This window comes from Marmota flaviventris, chromosome 4 (assembly GCF_047511675.1).
Source record: "Marmota flaviventris isolate mMarFla1 chromosome 4, mMarFla1.hap1, whole genome shotgun sequence".
Classification (NCBI taxonomy): Eukaryota; Metazoa; Chordata; class Mammalia; order Rodentia; family Sciuridae; genus Marmota; species Marmota flaviventris.
In genome coordinates, this window is record NC_092501.1 from 151,976,206 (window position 1) to 152,003,187 (window position 26,982).

General features: G+C 36.9%; 1 protein-coding gene across 2 annotated transcripts; it reads right to left on the bottom strand.

Annotated features, from left to right (window-relative positions):
* Positions 1-547: 547 nt before the first annotated feature.
* Tgds (TDP-glucose 4,6-dehydratase) lies at positions 548-26,641 on the bottom strand. 2 transcript variants are annotated; one of them, XM_027938877.2, is made up of 12 exons: positions 26,533-26,641; positions 24,366-24,432; positions 23,042-23,110; positions 21,743-21,833; positions 16,356-16,498; positions 12,525-12,623; positions 11,400-11,459; positions 9,942-9,985; positions 9,068-9,233; positions 8,390-8,448; positions 7,697-7,794; positions 548-6,070 (listed from the first exon to the last, which is right to left on the bottom strand). In XM_027938877.2, exons 1-12 carry the CDS (start codon positions 26,616-26,618, stop codon positions 6,000-6,002), a joined length of 1,053 nt encoding a protein of 350 aa, XP_027794678.2. In that variant the 5' UTR covers positions 26,619-26,641; the 3' UTR covers positions 548-5,999. The 2 variants fall into 2 exon arrangements, with proteins under 2 accessions (XP_027794678.2, XP_071467692.1); XM_071611591.1 differs by lacking the exon at positions 23,042-23,110.
* Positions 26,642-26,982: the final 341 nt, after the last annotated feature.

Sequence of the window (26,982 nt, forward strand, 5' to 3'; positions counted from 1 at the left end):
ACAATTAAAGGTAAGAAAGGATCAAATAAGAATCACTCAAAGAAGTTTCTACAAAGAAGCCCCAAAGGGAGAACAGTCTTTCTAAATAATAAAAAACAAATAGACCTAAATGAAATCAGAAGCAAGCATAAGACTTGCTAAACTGGTTGATCTCCTTCATGAAATGAAAGGTTTAAGGAAGAAACTGAGCTTTGTGTACACAGTGGTGTGTAGAAAAGCAAAGGCCTCTGCCTGTGGTAGGGTTATTTGGGGAGATGAGCTCAATAGGAGCAAGGATAGAGAAAGAGTCAGAGAGAAACCTAGACAGATAACAACAAAGACCCCGCTCCTTTACAAACCTATACATGAATTGAGATGCTGTGCATCCATGCCCACGGATGCAGAGATGATTACACTCCCAAGTCTAATAGGGCACATAAATTATAAGCACACAAATCATACTCATAAAGTATGGTTAATACAGATGGTAGAACCTCAACATCTGCAGGTGAGGCCAAATATTTTAATCTGTTTTCTGTTGCTATAACAAAATACCTGAGGCCAGACATCTTATAAAGCAGAGATTTATTTAGCTCACAGTTATAGGGGTTAAAAGTCCAAGAGAAGATAACTGTGTGTTTGGGCCTCTGTTAAGGGCCTTGTGGCAGAAGTCATCACAATGGCAGGCATGAGTGCAGATCATGTGGTGAGACAAAAAGCCAGAGAGGGGATTCAGGGAGCACTTTCAGAGGCTTACTCTTTTTATAACAACTCACTATTGTGGGAACCAACCAGATTACCATGAGGGCGTGCGTACCCCTCATTACCTAACGGCCTCCCACTAGGTCTTGTCTCTTAAAGGTTCCACTCTTGGGTGTTGATAAACCATTTAATTCCCAAATATATATACATATATATATATATGAATCTCAACTCTTGCCCAGATTGAGCTTGATTCCTATATTTGACACTTGGATGTCCCACAGACCCTTCAGACTAAACATTTTCCAAAGCTCAGCATCTTCTAAACTTACCATTCTCCACTCTTTCCAATTCAACATTCAAAATCTTAAAATACCACCCAAGTCAAGAAACATCACCTCCATGTACCATCAATCAATAAGTTTTTTAATCTAAAAGTTCTCACATCTGTCCCCAGCTCTATCCCCATTTGTAGTGTTGCGCTTTAGGCCTTATCATGGCTAGCTTGATTTACTGCAATGGCTTCATAAGTTGGATTCCTGCAGGAGTTCAATCTTTTCTTCCTTAAATTCATCTTCCATACTGTTCCCAGAATAAGCTATCAAAATGTAATTCTGCAGTCAATAAAAATGGCAAAAGTTCTTATAACATGTAAAAATGTTCATGATGTATTGCTAAGGGAAAAAAGGCAGGTTCCAAACCAGTATGTCTACAATGATCCCATATTTGGTTTTTAAAAAATGTGCACAAATGCACCGAAAAATGAAATGGAGTACACCAAAATAATCACAGAGGTTACCTTCCAGGGGTAGATTAAGGATGACTGTGTTAGTCAGCAGTCAGCTTTTCATCACTGACCAAAATACCTGACAAAACAACTTCAGAGTAGGAAAGACTTATTCTGGGTCATGATTTTAGAGGTTCAGTCCACGGTCAGCTGGCTCCATTGCTTTGGGCCTGCCTGAGGTGAGGCTAGACACCATGGCCAAAGTGTGTAGCAGAGGGGGGCTGCTCAGCTCATGGCACTCAGGAAGCAAAGAGAGGGGAAGGAAGGAGTCAGAGACAAGATACAGTCCCTCAGGGTCCCCCCAATGACATACTTCCTTCAACTATGCCCACTTGCCTACAGTTACCATCTAGTAATCCTTTCAAAAGGTTAGAGCCCTTATGACCCACTCCTAAAAGTCCCACCTCTGGACATTAATTACTGCACTGGAGACCATGTCTTCAACCCATGAAATCTGGGGGATGTTACAGATCCAAACCATTACAATGGCTTTCAGACTTTTGTTTAATTTTCCAAGATTTCTGCAAGAAGCACATGCTAATTAGAAAAAAGATAAATCCACAAATCTGACAATGTCAATTTCTTCCTTAAAATCCAGAATCAGCTCCTCACTGGCAAGACAAGGTCCAAGCATCTTACTACTAATTCCCCTCCAGCCTTTTCTCCCCATCTTACATCACAGAGCAGAGGCTCTCAAACATCATGCATCTTGGTTCCTAAGCCCTACCTCCAGAGGTTCTGATTGTCTAAGGTGTGGCCCAAGAATTTGCCTTCCTAATTGGTTCCCTGGTGATGCAGATGATTTTGGTTTGGGAACACATTCTTTACAATTATTACTGTGGTAAAATGTATATGATGTAAAATTTACCATTTTAACCACTTTTAAGTGTATAATTCAGTGGCATTAAATACCTTCACAAAATTGTACAAAAATCACCATTTTCCACTTTTAGAACTTTTTTTTTTCATTTTCCCAAGCAAAACCTCTGTACACATTAAGCAATCCCCCCTTTCTCCCTCTGAGCCCTAGTAAACTCCTATCATATTCTCTGTCTCTATACATTTGCTTACTCTAGGTAGTTCACAGGAGAGGAATCATACTGTATTGCTCTTTGGGTCTGGCTTATGAATAATGTTCATAACTTGCTCATAGTTCATCCATGTTTTTGCATGTGTACAAATTCCAGGTTGAATAATATTCCCTTTGTCTCTACATACTGCATTTTATTTATCCATTCTATCTATCCTTGGACACTTGTGTGGTTTCCACCTTGTGACTAATTGTGAGTGACAATGTTAAAACCCCTGTGCACATGTATATTTGGGTCTCTGTTTTCAATTCTTTTGGATATAGACCATCATGGCCGAAGAGTGTAGTGGGGCTACTCAGCTCATGGCACTCAGGAAGCAAACAGGGGAAGAAAGCAGTCAGAGACAAGATATAGTCCCCCACGGTCCCCACAATGACATACTTCCTTCAACCATGCCAAGTGAAACTGCAAAAGGATGTGGTAATTCAACTTAACTTTTTGGGAACCACAACATGATTTTCCATGGTGGCTATATCACTTGACCTTCCCACCAGCAGTACATCGGGGTTCTAATTTCTTATGTCCTTACTGCCAAGAATGCAGTTCGCCGTCCTTATGGGTGTGAAGTGCTATATTTTCAATTTGCATTTCATTATGACCTGGGGACACATTTTGAGAATGACTGCTACAGTAACAGCGAGGATCCACTATCCCCTCAACAGTATTATTCACCACTTAACACTTTCACTCTGCCAATCCCTCTGCCTTGACTCACCCTCAGCTTCCTCTACTAACTTCCTTCCATCCGTTACAACCCACTTTGCATTTCATCTCCAGAAAACCTTCTGGGAACCTCTAGATTAGGCAGGTAACCTAACAGAATGCCAGAGAGGCTCAGGAGAGTAAGGGATTGGACTAAAGGCAGTGGTTTAGTTGAAAATCTATACTGAGAGCAATTAAATCCCAAGACCCCCTTTGTTACTGTAAACAGACAGGTGGCAATTATGCAGGATTCCCTTAGAGAGAGCTTGTCACTCCACTGCCAAGAACGCAGTTGGCTAACAGTCTCACCTTGCAATGCCTTCTGGATTCACCTTGGCTGTTGCTGAGCTTATTTGGCCATCAATGAGAACATCCAGGAGCCTGGCCCTTTCTGCCCAGTGGGGAGATTCTCCTACAAGTGATCTTACTCTGGAGCTCCCTGTTGGGTTAGCTGACATCCTGTCAGATCCGCACCACAGCTGGAGGCTTTCTCTACCAGCCCTTCTTCCTCTCCCTTCTCTTTACAGCTGTTAGGTCTGTACTGTGCCTCACAATTTCTCCTGCCCATTAAACATTCCCCCTTAAACTTCTTGTGCCCCTCTGTCTCAGTCCCTGCCTTCCAGAGGATCCAAATGACATAGTTGGTTCTGAGAGTGATCCAGCAGGGCAGCTGGTAAGACAGATTTGGAACTGAAACACTTCCTGCCTTGCTGGTCATGAGTACCATCCAGGGTGTGGGGAACGAACAGTCCCTTATGCAAAGCAGTCACCTCATCACTAAAACTCCCATGTATGGTGACTAGGGAGGATGTCCTGCCATGCCTGGTACAATAATTTGGGATTTTGAAAAGCTCAGGTGAACAAGTCATACAAGGATAATGGCATTGATTGGTCTTTAATATGCTGTACTAGTACCTACAGAAGGGAAAGGAAGGGAAGGAAAGGAAAAACTGAATGTAATTAACAAACAAGTGACAATTAAATGAGTACCTTATCACCTGAGGTAGAGAAAAGACAAAGTCCAAGACCAAACTCAGGACTTAATAGTTAAAAACTTCAGTCAAATCTTTAAAGACATCCACCCAGATATTTCCATGCACATGTCAGGGTCCTAAGTTTTCACAATCAGTGCCCTGACCTTAACTTGACAGCCTTGCCCCAAATGGCCACTCCGCTGGCCAAGATAGTAAATCAATAACAAAATTATATCTTGGAGATGATGAGGATGAGGTCACCCTTGAGGCTCTCAAGGATGCAGAGGTGGGTCCCCACCACATCTCTATTTAACTCATTTATCTGGTCCCCAATGAAAGTGGGTAGCCTGGAGAGCAACTGCAGACAACTGCCGGCTGAAACAAGTAGCAACTCCCCAGGTGGTTGTGGTGCCCACAGGGCATCTTCTTAGTGAGGATACATGGTATTCCACCAATGATTTGGTGAATGTGTACATTTCCATCTTGATCACAAAAGATAAGGAGACAGTTGCACTCAGTTTCACCTAAGGGCTGCATGAACTAGTTCTGTTTTCCTGGGAGACTTGAATTTTCTGAATATCCTGTAGAGTGTCACATGGCTCTATCACATTGATGGTATCAGGCTGACCAGGCAAGATTAAGAGGAAGAGGAGAGCACACTGGTGGCATTGATAATTCTCTTTCAACCTGATGATGATTCAGAGGCTTGCTATTTCAATAAAGTTTTTAGGAGTCTGATGATCAGGGTGTGCCAGGACATGCCCTCCAAAGTAAAAGTCAAATTGCCATTTCTGACATCCTCTTCCACAAAGAAGAAAGTGGTGCCCCGTAGTCTCTGAGGTTCTAGCAACAATACAATCTACATAGAGGGAAACTGCTCCAGCCCGTATCTCCAGTGACCCAAGGCGACAAGCTTTGAAATCTGTATTCTTGATAATCAGAGGGGTAAACCAGCTTTCTCTCACTTTCTCAGCCCAGTGTCCAGTCAGTTACTTTTCAAGTCAACTTACAGTCTTTAGGACAGAGTGATTAAATAATACATAATCAAGTATTTTAAAAATTTCCTCTAGAGCAAAATAAAAATATACATTACTTAAAATGTCTCATTCTACATTAAATATATTAAAATACTGGTAATTTTATAAATAAAATAATTATAAACAGTAAACATGTGATAAAAATTCTCTGATACAGGTTATATAGGGGTCAACAACTGATTTTGAAAATACAAAAACTTTAAATTCTGTTTTAAAAAAGCATTTTACAAAATTATCCAAAGTTAAAAAGTGCTACATATGCATTCATTTTGTTCCATTTTTAAAGCACAATATCACACCTTGAAAAAAAGCTGAATTACAGCATAATACTCATCCTACTTCTCCTATAAATAAAAACTTAAAAGACTTCTATCCACTGGTAAAGGCTGGGAGGCCAACTGAGTTCCAAGCCAGCCAAGGCTGCAATCCACCCAGCGCTGTTCAGGAGATTCCTTCCTGGCCCACCCCTAGATATATCTGTCTATGCCTACTACTTCCTAATTTCCAGAAGATGTTTTCTGAAAGAATTCTGACATTTAAATCCTGTGCCAACTGACAATCTTCCAAAGACTGAGGCACTCTGTATTTGAATTTAATACAAAAAGTGATGAATCTAATTCCAAATGAAAAGAGGGCACTTCATTTGGTCACTTGATTTCATACCATTTGTTGAGGTAGGATAATTTTCTTCTTCTCTGAAAAACAATGCCAAGTATATGAATGCTGGCTATACAGGAAAGGGTTCTAGTACCTTTTCTGCATTCTTCCAGTTGTGAAAATTCTCTTTGTACCACTCAACTGGTAGGAAAAACAAAAGACAAAGATAAAAAATGAAAAACTAAACATCAATTAATCAACAAACAACTGAGTTCCTGCTACGTAAGAAGTTTTGCTCATCAGTTGAGCAACAGACAAAGGCTGTATGTACATTGACATAAGCTGATTTTGAACTTAATGAAGTTAGAAGACATTTTATTGGCTGAAAATATGAGAATTTAAAATCAACCCTTCATTTTCTTTTCTTTTTTTTTTCTTTAAAAAGCCCTACAATACTGAACCTGCTGACAACAACTGTTTAAGACATTTTAATTTTAAGGAATTTGAGGTGAGAGGGACAGGTCATTTGTACTGGTTTTACAAGTTATTTTATAAAAAAGTGTACTCTTTGGTCATATAAATATGGTAATACTGCATCAGAGGCAGAGTGAGATCAGTGAGCTTCCTTCTATTAATATATGAAATTATTTCATGCCATATTATCACAAGAAGCATTTTTTAAAAGTTAAAAGAAATCTAATAAAGTTTTCTTTGATTTTGCTTTTTAATATTCAATCCAAGTTTATTATATTTCAAGTTTTTTGTTGTTGTTCTTGTTGTTTTTACTGGGGATTGACCACGGACACTCTCTATCACTGACTTACATTCCCAATCCTTTATATTTTATGTTGAGACAGGGTCTTGCTTAGTTGTCCAGGCTGGCCTTGAACCTGCTATCCTCTTTCCTCAGCCTATGGGAACTGGAGTCATAGGTGTGTACCACCATGCCTTGCTATTTGCTATTTAAAAAAAAATTATTTGTTCTTTTTAGTTCATAACAGTACAATGTATTTTGACATATCATACATACATGGAGTATAACTTCCCATTCTTGTGGTTATATATGAAGTGGAGTTACACTGGTCATGTATTTATGTATGAACATAGGATCACATTCTTTTTTTTTAATACTTTTTTAGCTATAGATGGATATGATACCTTTATTTAATTTATTTTTATGTGGTGCTCAGGATTGAACCCAGGGCTTCACACATGCAAGGTGAGCACTCTACCACTGAGCCACAACCCAGCCCAGCATCATGTTCTTAATAAAGACTTTTTTCTACATTTGGATAGATCTTTTTTCATGAGTACATTTCTAAATAGACTTTTAACACATACAGATTTTCTATTTATTTTAATAGATTTTTCTGCATATCTGAATTTGTTTTGTATTTGTTTGTTTCAATATAAAATGACTCAAGACACTCAAGGATTACAAATCTAAAATGCCAATGACCATACTAGATGGATACTTATTTAAAATATTACTAAGAGAAAGAAAGCTGCAATAATAATCATAAGACATCAGCAATTATAAAACAAATACCTATCACAGATATGAAGAAAGAAAAATTGTGTATTTCAGAATCAATTAAATAGGTATTTGATTAATGATAAGAGAAAGAAAGACTTATAAGTTAATTATGAAATTCAAAATGCTCAGGAAACAGTAGTGTTGTTAGAGAAGTATATTAAATGCTACAATTTGAAGAGTGCATATGATCCATCACAATATTCTGCTGAATTTGTATAGTGTTCTAAAAATGCATCACTTTTCCTTTTAATTTTTCTGAATTGCCCCCCAAATATCCAGTTATAACATACTTGTTTTCTTTATTCCTTCATTCCAAGGCACTTTAGGTTTCCATCCTAATCCATGAATTTTTTCTGACTTCATTGGATACCTCATATCATTGGTAGGTCTTAGAAAAACAAAAGAGATTTAAAATAACATTGTAGCTAAATATTTACAAATTTAAATATTAAGAGAGATAATATGTTTTCATGCATCTTTACCATAATTAAAGTTTAGAATAATTCCCTCTAATGATATGCTTATTGTAGAAAATTTGTTATTAAAAAAACCATAATCCCCAACACTTAACCCTCTCTGTGGTTTAGACTTTTTGTGATTTATTTCAGCCACAATTTAATTCCAGTGCCTAGCACACAGAAGGAACTTATGAAATGTGTGATGAATGAAAAAATAAATGCATACATTTATGTGCCAGGCTCTGATCCAAGTATTTTATATACATAATTAAACCTTAAAATACCATTATAAGTAAGATAATATTATCCCTATTTCACAATGAAAGACACCTCAGACTTGGATAACTTCTTTAAGTCACATAGCTAGTAACAGTGCCGTGCCTAATCTGTGTAACACTTAAAATTAAGAAAAAAATATTTTACCAGAAAATTCAAAACAGATAAACTAGTTCTCAGTTAAGCCCATATAATTTATAATACCTAAGATTTCACAACCTTTTCCCAATGTTTTAACTTGTTACTCACCTATCATTAACATAATCAACCCAATTTTCCATTTCAGACTCTGAATTGGTCTCTTTGATCTGTCAAAATGCAGAAAGCTATTGAGTCAAATTATAAAATGAGACTAGAGAATAACAATGGTATTTAATAGCTGATTAAAAAGACAAGAAAAACAATTGCCTCAAAACAGGGGAGACAGCAAAAATACTTTTAATACTTTACATATGCTTCCTATACTTCATAACCTAAATTTTACCTGAAGTTCAAAAATAATACACATTGTATGAACCATGGGAGAAAACAAATTTTCCTGACCTTTAGTTATTACTTGGTATTACTGGTTCCCCTCTCTACTAAACTCTATAATTTATAATTGATATTGCCTCACATATATATATATTCATAACCATAGTTATTTTACATATCAGTATTCTTTGGTTCTAAGACACAGTCTATATTTACAAAATTGAGGTATCTTACAATTAGGGCAGGTACATTTAATGAATTATCTTTTTTTCAAAAAAATGTTACTAAATGAATGCTAGAGCTTCAAGTGAAGACATATATGGGATACCTATAATCATGAATTTCATTTTCCCTTTACTCACTTAAAAATTAAATCAACTGTAAACTACTACTGACTAAATTAGTGATTAGTTACAGTTGTGTAAACACCACCTTTTTACAAAAGATACGTACCAGTTGTATTAGTTCTTTGGCGAGCTGGACAACTGACATTTCAAAATTGGTTCCAATGTTGTAAATTTCACCTGGTTTTCCCTTTTTGAGGACAGTAAGAAATGCTTCTACTACATCAGTAGCATAAAGGAAATTTCTTGTTTGAAGCCCTGATCCATGAATGCAGCTGAACAGATTAAATGAAGCAGAATCATCAAATGTAAAAATGTAAGTGCTCCTAAACAGGATAAAACACTGGGAACAAGTAAAGAGAAGACAATTCCCACAGAGAGCCTGGAAACCTTTTACTGAAAACACAAAAATATGAATAGCTCTTTAAAAATTTTTTTCTAGTAGATGGACACAATGCTTTTATTTTATTTTTATGTGGTGCCGGGGATCAAACCCAGTGCCTCACATGTGCCAGGCAAGCAAGCACTCTGCCAACTGAGCCACGATCCAAGCCCAGCTCTTTTAAATTTTAACCTTAGTTCTTCAATGATGTCCAAAGCATCTGAGGTTATTCAATAAAAAATCAGCAAACATGGGCCCATGATAAATATTTGTCAATTTTATACCACAAGTTCATTTTAAAGAAATGTCTGCAGTTCTATATAAATTAATCCTTTGAAAAAGTAAAATTATGTAAAGACAGATACCAAATTTTAATGCTATGGCTCAAAGATCTATAATAAGCCATTTAAAAACAAATTATTTTAGTAAATTATGGAAATGAATTACAGCTTATAATTATTGAAATGAAGAAGGAACTCTTAAATTTGGTGGGACATTCAACTCATGGCCTCCAACTCTAAGACTGATTTTCAAGAGAGACTGTTACCAAATACTATCAACATATCAGAAAAGCATACAGGTACAAAGGTAAACAACATACCATTTCCTGTTGTGTTGCAGTAGAGATATAAATTTTGGAATGACCTAAAAGAATATTTAAGATTCATTTTAAACATCAAATATTCACTCATTAATATGAATCTGAACTCATGATATATTAAAAATCATTATTAGAAAACTATACATATGGAAAAAATTGAATTCTTTTTACCAGGAACTCATGAAAAAAACCTAAATACTCAATAAGTGAGAGAACTCCAAGATAGCTTGCTATTTCACAAAAAGCAGTTCTCTGAAGATAAAATTATATCAACAGTGGAAGAACCCGAGAAAGTCTTCATGGACAGTTTTCTGTCATCATAAAGCTCACTTCTGTGTTGATTTCTAAAGAGCAGGAATTGAATCTTATTTATCACTTTACATGTAACCACTCACTCAATAAGTGCTTGTGGGATTTATAAAAAATTACAGTATCCTTGAATTCAAAGAAAACTTATGTTAAACGTGGCAAGCAAGAAATTACTAAATTTATATTAAACTTGATAAGGATACTCCAAAAATTAAGCAATATGAATATGAATACCAGCACACCACGAAATGGCCCTTTTCTTTGGGCAAACAGATCAAAACAACCAGCTTGGAAGTGAGAAAACCCAGACTCCAAATTTAGGCATAGTAGGCAACAGTTACCTAAAAGCAGGCTTAATGACACAGAACCAACTGCACAGGGATTCCCAGCCATTTAGCACATTTCTTTATTCACTACTTATTACTTTCTGGAAGACATTCAGGCACACCACAATCAAAAAGAATTGGGAGCTGGGCACAGTGGTGCTCACCACTTGTGATCACAGCACTGCCCAGAAGGCTGAGGCAGGATGGCATGTTCAAGCCAGCCTGGGACAGTTAGTGAGACCCTGTCTCAAAATTAAAAATAAAATGGTCTGGGGATATAGCACAGATAGTAAAGGGGCCTGGGTTCAATACTCAGTTCTGGAAAGGAAAAAAAAAAGAGCTGGGGCACAGTTAACCCAATGATATAATACAAATTTACCTACAAGTGTCCTGCATCAATAATTAGCTTTCAACTTTCCATACATCCTGACATAATGGGGTGATTGCAAACTGAGAGCCTTAACTGCAGCATGGTGGCTGCAGTGGGAAAATTCTGTAGTACTTCAGAGTCCTAGGAAGTACAGGGTATTTTCATATATATCACCTGAATCCTTCAAAATCCTGAGCATTTTCATTATCCCTCAATTTAAAGACAATGCTCAAAGAGCCTTAGGTTATGGCAGCTGGAGAGCATCAAGTTGATACTTAAATTCAAGTCTTCAAACTCAAGTCTGAGAAGATTTGCCTAATTCTGTGGCCTGTGCAGAATAATTATGTATAATTACAGCATAAATTTTTTGGACAAAAAATGATGAGAAGATATTTTAAACAAAGAAAAATTACAATCACTAAAACAACCACCATGAATTCGGAATAAAATTACCTTTTCTGGATATTGATGTGGTCCATAAACATTACTGCTCCTTGTGATGACAACTGGAAACTTAAAGAATATTCAACATTAAGGCAATTATAATAGTGATTATTAGAAAGCTACACAGAATTTTTAAAAAGAAGCACCTTTGCTTAAATAATTCCACATGTCATGAAGACAGAACAAAGAGACTGTTTCTAACGTACGGTTCTTAGAAAGGCAGGAGAGGATAAGGTTCCAATAAGAGCAAAGGGTCCAAAAGGGGGATGAAGACAATTCTCCTCATTGGGACAGGGGAGAATGGGCACAGATGGAGGCGGGTTTGTAATTCTGCCAGCAGAATACTGAGGACTCTTCCATCTGACCATTTCAAGAACCAACTCTAGGACTCTAAGCTTAGCTAGATGGTAACCAAGTTGGCTCTCTCCACTGTATCAACCCTTTAGAGCTACCACAAAAGGGAAGAGGACCAATGCTACTAAAACATAAAAAGCAAGAGGATCTTGAATGCCTTTCTGATCTAGCCCCTAACAACTCAAAGATCAGTGTGAAGTCAAAGATATGGGCCTCAAGATGATGATCCTACTGGCTAAGGCTCCCACAGCAACACTGTCAGAGCACCAGGGGAAGGTCTATCTCCCATTCATGAGAAACCAAGAGTGCTGAACCATGCAGAGAAGTATGTGGCAGGGAAGAGAATCTGTCCTTCCTCTCTCTGTCTTCCTCTACTCATGGGCTTCCAACAGGGCCTTCACTATACCTGTAACACTCTACTTATTACTGAAATAGGAAAAAATATGTATTCAAACTATTCCTTTAATAATGAACTGAACAAGAAAAGTTAAGTCATATCTTGGCCACACAATATAAAAATCAATTAATCTTGGGCTGGGGATATAGCTCAGTTGGTTGAGTGCTTGCCTAGAATGCACAAGGTCCTGATTTCAATCCCCAGCACCACACACACACACACACACACACACACACACAAATCAATTATCTTACATTCCTTAGTACTACATTTTCTCAAGCTGTCTTCTACCCGATAACTAAAATGCTGCTAGAGTTGAGTTGGAATTTTAACACTTAAGTCCAAGATAAAATGGTACAAGAGTTTCTGCAATCAGTTCTTACCTTGTATCGTTCCCAGTAAGACTGTACAAAACACTCAGCAGCTGCTTTGGATGATGCGTAAGGATTTGTAGGTTGTTTGGGTGATGATTCATCAAATTCCTAATGTTAAAAAGATATATTAAAAAAATAAGTACTACATATACTTTCTAAGTAGAAAACATATTACAAACTTGAACTTGAATTGTTTACTATAGCATTTAAAAAAAAACACCGTTTCTTGAACACTGTGTATCTGAATCTTTACATGCACCCACAGTAACTTCTTTAGTGATCACAAAAACCCTGTAAGGCAGGCAGAGAGAAGAACAAGTACAAAAGCTTTAAGATAGAAGAATGTCCAAAGGACCTGCGGGAAAGCTGCTGTTCAGGAAGAGAGATGGGAGATGAGCTCAGAGAGCTGGACGGAGGGCAGAATGGTACCCTGAACCCTGGAAGGTCACTGTGAAAACACTGACAGATTTTGAACAGAATAACGCCATGACCTGATTTCTATTTTAAGAATCATTTGGGCTACTGTGCCAGATCTGATAGAGAGTGGAAAGGGAATTAGAAGGAAGAAGTTTGATAAAAACTGCAGAGAGTTGAAAGTGGCTACTTCTCAGAGGACTAGGGATCCACAAGTGGTCAGGGTCTCCTTTTTCTCACTAGAGGTCTTTTTAAACTTTTGACTTTTTTTTTCAGTGTGTGTGTGTTTTGGTTTAAAAAAAAAAAAAAAATATATATATATATATATATATATATATATATATATATATACTGTTTTAACCAAAACACACATATGTGAGTGTGTGTGTGGTGTGTGTTTGTGTACATAGACAAAATGAGTTCCCTATAAAAACTGACTGTAAAAAACAGAGCTTTCTGCCCATGGATGCCATTAAGCAAGCACTATTAAGTCTCTCTTCTCATGAAGCCATGTCTAAGTCACAGTCTCCTGGAGATCACTGGAGGCCTGCACTTTTGAAACAACCCATGGGAGTCGGAGGAGCCATTCTGAACAACGTGGAACACTCAGACTGTGAGGTAATGAGAGATACAAACACCACACACTCCAGGGGCTCTGGGCTTGCCACTTACTCCTCTGTGGAGGAGGTGGGTGCAGCCATGAATGTGAGGCCATACAAAAGAGATGGGATTGTGGAACCTTAGAAAGCTGTCTCAAGGGAAGATTCTCCAAGGCCAGGAGCCCACATGACTGTGGGAAAGATCTTTGTGGGCAGCATTAGAAAAGACACTGAAGAACATGACCTAAGAGATAACTTTGAACAACGTGGGAAAACTGAAGCAACTGAAATCAAGACTGACTGAGGCAATGGCTAGAAAAAGCGCTTTGCTTTGATAACCTCTGGCAGCCACGTCTGTGAGTCAGTCTGTCACTGAGAAATACTCCTCCAGGAATGGACACTCCGAGGGGAGGAAAGCCCTTTGGAAACGAGATGGCTACTGCTTCATCAAGCCAAGAGGCTGAAGTGGATCTGGAAACTCTGGTGGTGGCCATGGAAATCATTTTCGTGGTAGTTACAACACTGGTCATGGAGGAAAATTCAGTGGTCATGGTGACTTTTACAGTAGCCATGGTGGTGGCAAATATTGTGGTAGTGGGGATATCTATATGGATCTGGTAAAGACAGAAGCAATTCTGGAGGTAGTGGGAGCGACAATGATTTTGGCAAATGCAACAATCAATCTTCAAATTTGGGATCTAAGAAGGGAGGAAACTTTGTCATTTTGAAAAAGGTCTCCCAGACACTTTTTTAAAAATATTTTTTATACCTTTATTTTATTTATTTTTATGTGGTGCTGAGGATCACACCTAGTGCCTTACACGTGCTAGGTGAGCATTCTACCACTGAGCCACAACCCCAGCCCTCTCCCAGACACTTCAGATCTGGGGACCTGTGGAGTGGCATCAGCCAGCTGCTGTTTCTACTCCTGGCAGGGCGTAGAACTTGCACTGTGATAGAAACATTCAATATTATCACCCATTGTAACAGTCAATACTTTGTCAAACCATAAACCCAAGGTGGCCATGAGGTTCCAGCAGCAGCAGGAGCTGTGGTGGTGACAGAATATTTTACTGCCTGCCAGAAAACAAAGCTTAGTAGGACAGGAGAGCCAGAGAAGGGACAGGGAAGCTGCAGGTTACAGCAGATCTGTGAACTCAAGTAAAGCACAGTGCTGGCAGGGCCTAGTTACTACAAAGATATGTTTAGATAATCCTCATGTATAGGGAAAAAAACCTGAGAACTCTGTAACAGGTTATTTTAGTTTCTGTTTTATGGAAAATGTGAAGCATTCCAACCCAGGGTTTTAATGTAGCTTTTCTTTTTCGTTGTATCCACGCTGACTGCTAAATGTAATGAGTGTGTCTTTTAACTGCACTGTGTAAAGTTAGTCTACTTTGAAGCTGTCTTGGTAAACTTCCCCAACAGTGTGAAATAAGAATTCCTTCAGGGTGATGCCAGATTTCATTTAAAATTAATTTACAATCTGCTTGGTGGAGAAGTCACTGCCTCTAGAAATCTTGGTGTAGTTGAACTGATAGTAACTGTTGGGACATTCTGCAGTTCACCAGTGTAAGGGTCACCCAAGCAAAATCAGAGAATTATTTGGTGGTAAAAAGAATTGTGGGCACATCCTATGCAATATATCTAAATTAAATAATGGCACTAGATAAGTGACTCATGGGAATGATGCTTTTGTCTCCTCCGTTATAATGTATAATCAACAAATAATTTAAGTCTCTTGAATGAAATGACAACATTTGGAACTGGAAGAGATTTGGACTTTCCTTACCCCCTATCCAGATAATGCTGAATGCTTCTATCACAATGCAAGTTCAAAGCTTTGCCAGAGTAGAAACCAGTAGCAGTCTGATGACCCCTCACAGGTCTAAAGATTAGAAGCATCTGAGAGACCTTTTTTAAAATGACAAGTACTAGAAAAAATTCAACTAACATAAAAATAGGCTTACCATAAAGGAAAACTACAGTTTTTACTGGGTAAGGTTAGGTGGGTCTTTAGAGGTTTATAGGTCAGCCACAGTAGTTATTTGGAGATTAAAACTATAGAAATATGAGGAACTACATTTTTTCCACATAATTTCATGTTACCTGCAGTTTTCCTTTAAATATGGCACAAGATCACACAATCATCCTCAAGTGTCAATTGTACAGAGAATGACCTTTAAAAGAGTTAATAACCCTTAACAGTTAATATCCAATAATTGTTACTTGTACATATTCTTTTGAGATTTCCCTTTGGTACCTTCCTAATTTCAGTGCCACTGTATCTAGTAGCATAGATATTTATCTCCCAAAAAACAAGAGAAAAGAAAAAATATATAAATTGTGGAGAATGGAGTCATCTTTTGGTGCAAAAAAGTATAATATTTAGAAATGATAAAAAATAGATTCCACTTTCTACAATAATTTCACACTTGCCCCTGGATATTCCAATGTGTTTGCCGATTGGCAGAGAATGGTACATAGGAGCCTGCTGCAGCCTATCATACTCCTGCTTCGGTCTGTCCACTCTGAAGCCATCTTGCTAAACTTACATGTTTGTGATGTTGAGACAAAAAATGTTATATTTGCTGCTGTCTTGTAATCTGTCAGGCAAATCATGAATAAATCTATAGGAGACTAGGCTTTTCTCAATTTAGGATGGCATTTGATTTGAACAGAAGAGATCATGGCATAAAATTCTGGAGAGTGAGGATGAGAAGAGTGCAGGACAGGTTTAATAAGATGGATCTGCCTCATGGTACATGATAAGTAAACAGATGGTGTAGATTTTCTAAGGTAAACTTAGAAAAGGTAAATTATTTACCTTATCGAGACTGCCTCCATATACTTCATCTGTGCTGACGTAAATAAACTTCTCCACTTTGGCTTCATGAGCAGCACTTACCAAAACGTGAGTGCCATAAACATTAACGTAGGTAAACTCAAAGGCCCGGACAAATGACAAATCTAAAAGAAGAGAAAAAAAACTAGAACAATTTCACCCAAGGACAAAACAAATACCAAACAATCAATTCCAATTTGTTTGTTTTTTTTAATTTTTAAATTTTAGTTGTAGATGAACACAAACTTTTATTTTACTTATTTATTTTTATGAAATGCTGAGGATGGAACCCAGTGTTTCACACGTGCTAGGCAAGCCCTCTACCACTGAGCTACATCCCTAGTCCCTCAATTCTAGTTTTAAGAGAGTACTATTCCCTTCTCTTTACTCATCATAATTAAATAATTTTGGAAATAACATATATATGCATTGATATTTATTTCTGTAAGTCTATATTATATAGTATGTATAATTTTTTTAGAACCTAGAAAAAAATCTGTTAAATTTTCAAAAAAACATTTTATCCTAAAAAGAAGGAAACACAAAATGATGCATCTAAATTTAAAAATTCAAGTATTCAAATTTTTAAAATTTTTGAAACTTCCAGTTTCTACAATTTGAGGGCTATGCATTTCAGAGCAACTTATTACTGATAAAAACAATAAATGTTGAATAAATCATCTGCTTTACCAGGGAATGGGGTAACTTCCCTAACTATGACTCACAATTCACAAACAATAAGGGAAGAGATTAATAAATTTTACCTTGTAAAAAATCTTTCATTGTCAACCCCTGCCCCCCTCCAAAAAAAGAAAAACTAGACTAAAAACAAAATAAAAAAGACAAACTTGGAAAAACATTTGAAATTACTAGAGACAAAACATTAATATATTCAACCTATAAATACCTTGTAGAACTAAATAAAAATAATCCTACAGTAAAATGGATACAAAATAGTTTAGATATAAAAATATAAATAGTCCTTAAGTTTATGATACTCGACCTCATTTATAATAAGGAAAACCCAAGTTTCAAACTCACAGAATGCCACTTACAACTTATCACAATGACAAAAAATCAAAGATTTGACAAAATGTTTTGTTGCTGAGGCTTTGTGGCATGTGGGGGAGACTTAATTCTGCACACTGGGAATGAGTATGCAAAATGCTTACAACCCTAAGGAAGGAAATTTGGCAATTTCTAACCAAATTAATATGCATTTATCCCCCAACCCAAAGATATAAACTGAACTGTTACATAAAATGTATAATGACACCTGACCTCCCTATACCTGGCCAGTATTTCAGAATGTGAGTATATTTGGAGTTAGGGCCCTTAAAGATGTGATTAAGTTAAAATGAGGCCTTGAAGGTGAACCCCAGTCCAATCTACCTAGTGTAGAGGAATCTGGACCTAAAAAGAGATGCCAGGAATGCACACAGAGGAAAGGTCCTGTGAGCACAGAGTAAATGCAAAGGAGCTGTAAGCCCAACAGGTGGCCTCAGAGGAAATCAAGCCTGGCAACACCTTGACCTTGGACTCCCAGGCCCCAGAATGGGGACAAATAAATTTGTTCTCTAAGCCCTCAGTCTGTGGTACTTTGTTCTGGCAATTCTAGAAGATTAATGCTCCCAGCAGTTCAACTTCTAAGCATATCTTCCCAACATCAGTTAAAAATATACAAAAAGACACAGGTACAAAGCCATCTACTCCAGCATTATTTAAAACAGTGGGAAGTAAACTTAACCACTGTACATATAGACTGATGTCCTAGATATACTGTCAAATAAAAAAGGCAAGAGGGAGAGAGCTGTATGTTAGAGATTATCACTTCTCTAAAAGGAGCACAGAATATCAATTCTTTTAAAAGAAAGAATAAACTAAAATGTATATAAAGTGTTCTACAGGGGAGAGTTGAACATTAAAGAAGAGCAGGGACCAAAGACAGACTTATAAATATTCCTTATATGGTAGATTTGACTTTGGAACTATTTTATATTTTTAATAACTGAAAAACAATTAAAAAGAAAGTAATTCTAAAACTCAAAAACAAGATGGGAAATATGAATCAAACAATGAATTTACTTAGTTACATAACCATGCTTTGAGTAACCTATAAAACAAAATAGTGGGAAACTACTAAGAACAAAAGAAAACAAAACAAAAAAAAACCTTTGTCATTGCAGATAATGGTGCTATTGTTATTCTTATATTGTTGTGTTATGGGATTTTAAAAAAATGACAAATGAATGCAGTGGTAGACAGCTGCACTCCCAGAAACTCTGGAGGCTGAGGCAGGAGGATTGCAAATTGAAGACCAGCTTCAGCAACTTAATGAGATCCTGCTTCAAAATATAAAATAAAAATGGCCTGGGATATAGCTTAGGGATAAGCATCCCTAGGTTCAATCCCCAGTACCAAGAAATGGGAAATAGAAAAGAAAATGAGAAATTATTGTGGTGCTAATGAGAACCAAGGTATTCAGGATAAGGGAAAGAAAATATAAGACCCATGGGGTTAATAACAACTTTGAGTTAGGCACTCATGCGTTGTGAACTCATGATGTATTTTATCTTAAATAGGCAAATAAATAAATATTCCTTAGCTCTGAAGTTGACTGAAAAAGCCTAGAAACAATGTCCAATTGGTAACAGTGAACATACCCAGACTGAGACCTGTAACTACTATTTCCCACTAAAAGGAACCTCAGTCCTTAGAAGAAGGGTTGTTTCCGGATCCTTAGAAGAAACCTTGAAGATAAACCTAGAACATCCTGCTACACCAGAGAATAAGATGGCAACAAAGACTACTAAGGGCCCAGGAAGCAACTCTGGCTCTCTGTGGCTAGTAGTGGGTCAATTTGAATATAAACTGAAACTGATTAAAACAAACAAAGAATCAAATGTGTTCAACTCTATGAATTCATAATTATACAAGAAAAAAGAAAAGAAAAGAAAAAAGAAAGTAAGAGAGTGGTAGAAAACCAAGTCAAATAAAGCTTACCACATAAACAAAAAGTATCAAGCAGTTAACCTGGCTTTTCAGTATCACTTAAATCATCCTAATAATTTATGTGGAAAACCTACTTGTACGTAGATATTCCATATATAACGAAAAATAAATTACATAATTTGAATATTATCTACAAGCCTCTAAAAATGAATATTGATAAAACAAAATAGTAATACTGACTACACAAAATAGTAGGAATAAATATGTAATGGGATTGAAAAACAAAATAAGATAGACTTAAAATTCTAGATAAATACAGTTGGGAATAAATAAATGGTGTTAAAATGCATTACCTGGGAGGAGGGCAAAGGTTTTATGGACTTTACACTTGAATAAGCTAATTATTCATGTGTAATTCCTAAGGTAACCACTCAAAGAATACAAAGAATATATATCTTCCAAAGTAGAGGGAGAAAAAGAGAACAATTTCTTAGTTAAGTCCTTTAAAAAGCAAGCAAGAGAATGAATATCAAGGATGTTCAAAGTAATTAAAATAAAAACCATGATCCAAATACACATTGTTTTTAAGAAACAGATAAGCCATAAAGCCAGAAGGGTTGAAAAAAGAGAATGGAGAGGCTGGGGATGTGGCTCAAGCGGTAGCGCGCTCGCCTGGCGTGCGTGCGAGCATGCGGCCCGGGTTCGATCCTCAGCACCACACACAAACAAAGATGTTGTGTCTGCCGAAAACTAAAAAATAAATATTAAAATTCTCTCTCTCTCTATTCTAAAAAAAAAAAAAAAGCTTCCAATTATTAAAAAAAAAAGAGAGAATGGAAAAAGACATGTGATGTATAACTATAATGCACTAATAAAAAAAGATACACAAGAAAGTGACACAGTCACATTAATGTCAAATGAAATGGACTTCAAAGTGTATACATCATCTAAGAAAATGACTTCCTAAATAAATGGTTCAGGGGCAGGGGTGTAGCTCAGTGGTAGAGCACCTGCCTCACATGTGAGGCACTGCATTCGATCCTCAGCACCATATAAAAATAAATAAATAAAGATATTGTGTCCATCTACAACTAAAAGAAATATATTTAAAAAAAAAAAAAGATAAATGGTTCAACCACCCAAAATGATTACTAATTCTGGAAACATCTCTTTCAATGAGGAAAAAGATAAACCACAAAATTAAAAACTGGACAAAAGATTTCAACAGCATTTCACAGAAGAAATCCTAATTACCAAAAAACATAAAAAATACTCAAATTTATTAGCAATTAGGGAAAATACAAATTTAAAATATAATAAAAGACAAATCACACATTGCTGAGATTGGAAATAATGGAAAAATCTGACAAAACTAAGTTTTGGTGAGATCTAGAGCAACAGGAAGTTACATATTACTGGAGGAGTAGAAATTAATATACTCTGGAAAATAGTTTGATATCTTTATGTTGAAACAGACAAATCTTATGATCCTAATTATGTATCAGAATGTGTACATATGTGTACCATGACACATGCGTAAGAATGCTCACAGTAGTACTGTTCAAAATTGCCCTAAAGCATAAACAACCCAAATTTCCGTCAGGAGTGAAATATCTAAGTAAACTGTGCCAATTCTTAAATTAGAATGTTATACAGTACTGAAAACGAACAAACTGTACCTATACCCAAATGGATAGATGAATCTAAATGGATTTTTAAAAAGACAAAAAAATCTACATATCACCTTATATGTTTTTTAAATAAAATTTAAAAAGCCAAAACTTATAATGCTTAGGGAAAATAATATAAATAGAAAAACTACAGAGAAAAGCAATGGAAATAAATCAGACAGCAGGCAATAGCAGTGCACTTCCAAAGAGGATCTGACAACACTCTGATTTTTGTTTGGATGATGGCTATATGGGTGTTCACATTACCATTATTTATTTCACTTCTAAATTCTTTTGAATATATGTTGTATTCGCTATAACAATATCAGAAAATTATTAGAAAATATCTCAAATGCATAAAACAGTACAAATAACAACAAAATATTCATTGTGTATCTACCACCCAATTTAAGAAAAACAACATAAAAATTACAGCTGAAGACCCATTTCCTCATTCCTACCTTTCACAAATAATTACTAGTTTGAATTTGGTTCGACTCAAAAGTTTTAAGATCTATTCAGGGTTATATTTCAACCCACACTAATAAAAGTGATCTAAAAAGTGCCAAGTATATCAATGACAGAGCAAATGTCTTGTTTTTATGGTGTAGCATGTATATCTTCTTTCAAAGATGTGTATTAGATAACCATTTATTTAGTTTTACTTCTGGACTTTGGATTTAGTCTAGTTAGCCACAAGAGGAAAAAGAAATGCCAGTCACAACTAGAGCATAAGACAACGCTTACCTACATGTGTTTGTGCAGCAAAATGTAGTACTATATCTATTTTCTCTGTTTCAAAAAGCAGTTTCACAAAATGAGAATCACAAATGTCACCCTATATGAGAAAGCAAACATGAAAACACTAGGTTTCTCTGAGCACTGTCATCATCAAAACCATTTTTGCTATAACACACACCATCTCCCACTTCCCAGTTCAATAGAGAATATCTTGAACATTCAACCACATGGTCAGACAAGTACAGTAATGATGTATTTCTCCAGATATTCGATTCAAAGCATTTTTTGCAAATAAGTATAAAACAATATTTTATTGACCACCCAAATACTTTTACATTTTTTCATTATATTCTTGACAACCTAAGATTAGTATATTAAAAAGGAAAATAGTATTAAAAATTCTGAAAGAACCATTACTGAAATATGTCTAAAGTAAGTATAACAACTGGAATGAACATTGGAAAATTATAGTAAAGTTATGGTTTAATTATTCTAAAAATACATATTCTCAAAAAACCTTTAGTAACTGAAGAAAATACTTTTACACAGAACAGAATTATGAACTAATTGCTCAGTATATTTTTGTGGTTTTGTGGTTAAAAGAAAGTTTGTAAAATCACTTTTTTAAAAAAAATTTAACTTTTAGTTGTAGTTGGACACAATATCTTTATTTATTTATTTTATGTGGTACTGAGGATCGAACCCAGGGCCTCGCCCATGCTAGGTGAGCGCTCTACCCTGAGCCACAACCTCAGTCCCTGTAAAATCATTTTTAAAAGAAAAGAACATAAAATCACAACATAGTTTCATTGGAAAGTAACATTTCCCTTTGCAAATGAAGGATCTGCTCTGGTTTATACTTGGGACTTGTCTAAGAGTGGTGAGTTAAGAATCAGCCTTCTAGAGGCCATGTGCCCTCATGGGGAGAGACTATCCCATGTGCTTCATGGTCTGGCTAGCCTTTCAGGAGGACACCACACTTCACACCAACCACTCTGAATCCCAGGTAGGCACTATTAAACAGGCTAGTGAGGACTTAAAATTAAAAACCACACAAATTCATCCAGCTACTCATAGATTTTCTAAGGTATCAAAAATGACATGCAATTTTTTATGTGGTATATCTAAAAGTAGAATTCTCTAGAGCATGTGGTACTTCTGGAAATTAACTATTTGGTCTTTTAAAAGGCCTTTAGTAAGTGTGCCTGCCAAGCCCTTTACACACAAGTTTGTAAGTAGGAAGTTATTATAATCTCAATATGACTAAAGAGGCACAGTTCAATAATTATAAGAAGACTTCCATACCTTTATGAATTTGTAGTTTTGTTTGTTAGAAATGGTTTCAAGATTCTTTAAGCTTGCACAGTAATCCAGCTTAAAAAGAGAGGATGGCCAGGGGCAACACAAAAAGTGATAATATTAGCTCTTCCTATAAAATACCAAATTATTTTTAAAACTATAGATGTCAATGATTGTAATACAAGAACATATTCTCTTCAAGTGTGTTTCCTCTGTGCTTTTACACATTCTAAGCTTCTGACATACATTGATCGAGGTGCTAGAGAACCAAATCCTACGCCTTATGCATGCTAGGCAAGCACTTTACAACTAAGCTATATCCCCATCCCAGCTTCTGACATCTTACAAGTAAAAACTAAACAAAAAACAAACAAACAAAAACAAGTAATTGTGATACCTTTTCAAAATACCAGACTCCAAAAAAAAGCCTTTTTATAAATGTGTACTTTAAAATATGTTCCTACCCAAATTTGCCTGTGGCCACTGGTATTTAAAAAAGTTTACTACTCCTGACAGAAAAGTTACTAGTAATCAAAAATGATGCCTGTTTTATACATACTACAGTTCATTATACCTGGTCCTGAGTTCCTGAGTTAACTGTTGGTAAATCTCAGTGTACAGATGAGGAAAAAAAGAATTCTTGTTCACTAGTAATGCAGTAAAAAAAAGCCTAAGAGTTAAGGGTTATTCTTTATCTGTACTTCTTAACTATTGTGTTTTAGGAAATTAAGGTAACCATTTGTATCTGTGCCATTTGTATTTGCTCAGATTCAAAAAATCTATGATTTCCAACTAGGGCTTCAGATTCTTTAAGGAAACTCCAATTATTACTGCAGAATTCTCAACAAAATCAAATTAATTTAACTGAATTTTATTTTGTAAAATAAACATGTACAATTTTCTAGGTGATGATAATTATAAAACCAAATAGTTAATTAAATCAAATAAAGCATGTCAACACCAAGAAAAAACTGGTAGTCACATTTTACGAAATACTTAATTTAGAAAGAGTGAAGGTTTTCTTCTGGCAAAAATACTGCACATAAGGGCTGAGAATGTGGCTCAGTGATAGAGCACTTGCCTAGCATGCATAGGGTCCTTGGGTTTGATCCCAAGTACAAAAAAAAAAAAAAAACACAAAACTTTGACTTTATGCCTTAGCATAATAAGTAAAAGTTTCCAAAGATTCTGCATAAGATTTAACGCAGCATGAGCACATGACCATACAGACCCCCAAGCAGCTAAAGACTAAATAAAAAACTAACAGGATTCTGGTACTTTAAATTGAAATGTAATTTCAGTGCATGAAGCTTATTTTTATGAAACTCACCTTGTCTAGATTTATGATCATGTAATTTGGATAATCTTCTACTAAAGAGACAATCACATGTGATGCACTATAAGGAAAAAAAACATCTTCTGAGTGGAAAATGTCAACCCCTTTAGACTCTTGAATATTTTCTTATGCTGTTGACTATTATGAAAATAATCAAAGATAACTTTAAATGTTTCCAAGAAAACAGAAACAACACCATTATACACACATGCACACTTTTCACCAACAACATCTATAAACTAAATCTTATGCTCCCTTTATGCTATGTAGAATAGAGAATTTAGTGTTTCTGGATATAAAGAAAAAAAATCAGTTCAACAAATTATACTGTCCATGCATCTTTTAGAGTGTGAATGAAATGCTGGATGAAAAACATAATGGTGCTACTCAGAGCGACTACACTGAAATTATAATGTGCCTATTCAGGAACTGTAGATGTGATTACATAAAAACTAAATCAATATGAGCAGTCATTTGTCTGTTTACAGTAACTTCTGCAATTCCTGTGTCTTGGTACAAGAGTTTGGTGTTATAAACCAAAATTCTCAAGGGGGTCCCTGAAAAAATGTAGGTTTCCCAGGTTAATAACAGTTGAAACCAACCCCTGTTTGCCTCTGGCTTCAGAGGGGCCCTGCAGTAGAACCTGAGGCATATTTCAGTGGAAGATCTACCCAATTTTATAATACTTAAAATGCTGGGGCCCCCGGAACAGCGGCAAGCATTGACCAGATTATAAAATCAAGATGTGCACTGGTAGTTCTTTCACAGCATTTTCTAGGTCATACCATTCCTGGACCAGCACTCTCACATGTTCATACTCTTCTCATAAGTGAAACTTGCATGCCTGGTACTCTCCACCAAGTGACCATCAGATTAGAAGGGATGATTAATGTGCTAATAGGCAATAAATAAGAATCAATCCCCATATTTCCGCTTCTTCCACTAGACACTGAGTTTCTTGAGGGTAGGAGTTTCTTGTTCATTATTCTTGCATTCATCCATTCAACAATCACTGAAGACCTTCAGAAAATGGGTCAGATATTCTGCCAAGTGCTTAGTGAACAGTAGTCTCTACCCTCATGGAGTTTACATTCTAGAATGGGGATGCAGGCAATAATCAAGGAAACACAAATATGCAATATAATATCAGGCAGGATAAGTATGTTAGTTGGGAAAAGGGTTATTTTAGATAGTGTGGTCAGGCAAGAACTCTTTGAGGAAGTGATATCCAAGTAAAAACGCAAATTGAGTGATACAGGCAGCTGAAATGAAGGAGAAGCAAGTGCAAACGCCTCAAGACAGAAGGGGGCACCAGCCTGGTGTGCTCCAAGAATCATAAGAGGGTAAGCATGCCAGGAATAGAAAAGCAAGAGATCAGGTTGGAAAAGTAAGGCTTGGCCAAATAAGCTTGTAGATATGGTAATAAGTTTTTACTTTAAAGTGGGCAGGAACCGTTGGAGTAAAATTCTATGCACTAACATGATCTGACTTAGTGAAACACTGACCTCTGCGTGAGGAACACTCTAAGGAAACAAGAGAGGAAGCAGTATAACCAATCAAGAGGCTACAACAGTAGTCTAGGCAAAGGGGGGGGGGGCGGGTAATGAGGACTAGGATGGAAGGCGGGGAGTGTGAGAAGTGGTCACATCAGAGGACACACTTTGGAATTAGGAGAAAGGACCTGATCAAACATCTAGTGCAGGTCAGCAGCAACCAAGGATTTTTAGAAGTTTGCACAATAAATAAGTCCTAGCATAATCCCCAATCATTTTGGAGGCGCCTATACGTAAAGGCCTGTACTTCGTGGTGATGGAAGTTGGGGTCAGGCTGGGGGGGCGCATGGGAAGCCGTGGGCGACAGCTTAACTAACTTGTGCACACTTCAGGCAGTGACAGGAGGTACATCTCAGGCAAGGCAGAAGCGGGGACATTACTACAATACTCTTGCTTTGGGAGGCAGGCGTTTGGTAGAAGTCACAGTTTCAAAAGACCCACGTCTTCACAGGCCAGGGAAAGAGGAAAGGGTAGGATGCTCCCGGAGGTGTATTAGGACCCTCCCTATAGGAGACCCACCCAAAGCTGGGCTCAAATTGCCAACGGCAAGCAGAGTCGCAGGAAAAGGTTGGGGTTTCCGGGGAGAAACTGACGGCGCTGTTACCTACATGAAACCAGCACCCCCGGTCACCAGGACCCGCTTCGCAAAGCTGCCGGGAGCACCCTGGGATTCCGCCCAGCCCTCCGCCGACATCTCCCAGCGCGGCAGAGCCTAGCACCGTAAAGCGCCGGGGTCTGAAGACCAGAGGAAAGTATCACCGCGACTTTTTGCGACACACCTAGTTCCACTGACACGTTTCAGAGAAGTCGGCGCAGCTTCCGGAGCGGCTGCGCAGGGCTACCGCGCAGGCGCAGGTCCTCTGGGCCAAAGCCAGACCAAATGCGAGTAATTGAGGGAGTTGGGGCAGAGCAGTGTGTCTGGAACGTCTTCCAGGCAACTGTTGCTAGCCCGAGTTATGCTTTACTTAAAACACGGAAGTTCAGAGTTTTGAAGAAGTGCCTTCTTTTAGCTCTTGCACTTCACCCATCATCAGAGATTACGCACCAGTTAAGCTGAG

What these genes read in the sequence shown, in the direction of transcription:
- Tgds (XM_027938877.2), bottom strand. Translation starts at nt 26,618, where the DNA reads ATGTCGGCGGAGGGCTGGGCGGAATCCCAGGGTGCTCCCGGCAGCTTT. An exon ending in TGATCATAAATCTAGACAAG is followed by an intron (nt 23,111 to 24,365) that starts GTGAGTTTCATA and finishes TCTCTTTTTAAG; the next exon opens with CTGGATTACTGTGCAAGCTT. An exon ending in CCAAAGAACTAATACAACTG is followed by an intron (nt 8,449 to 9,067) that starts GTACGTATCTTT and finishes GCATTTTGACAG; the next exon opens with ATCAAAGAGACCAATTCAGA.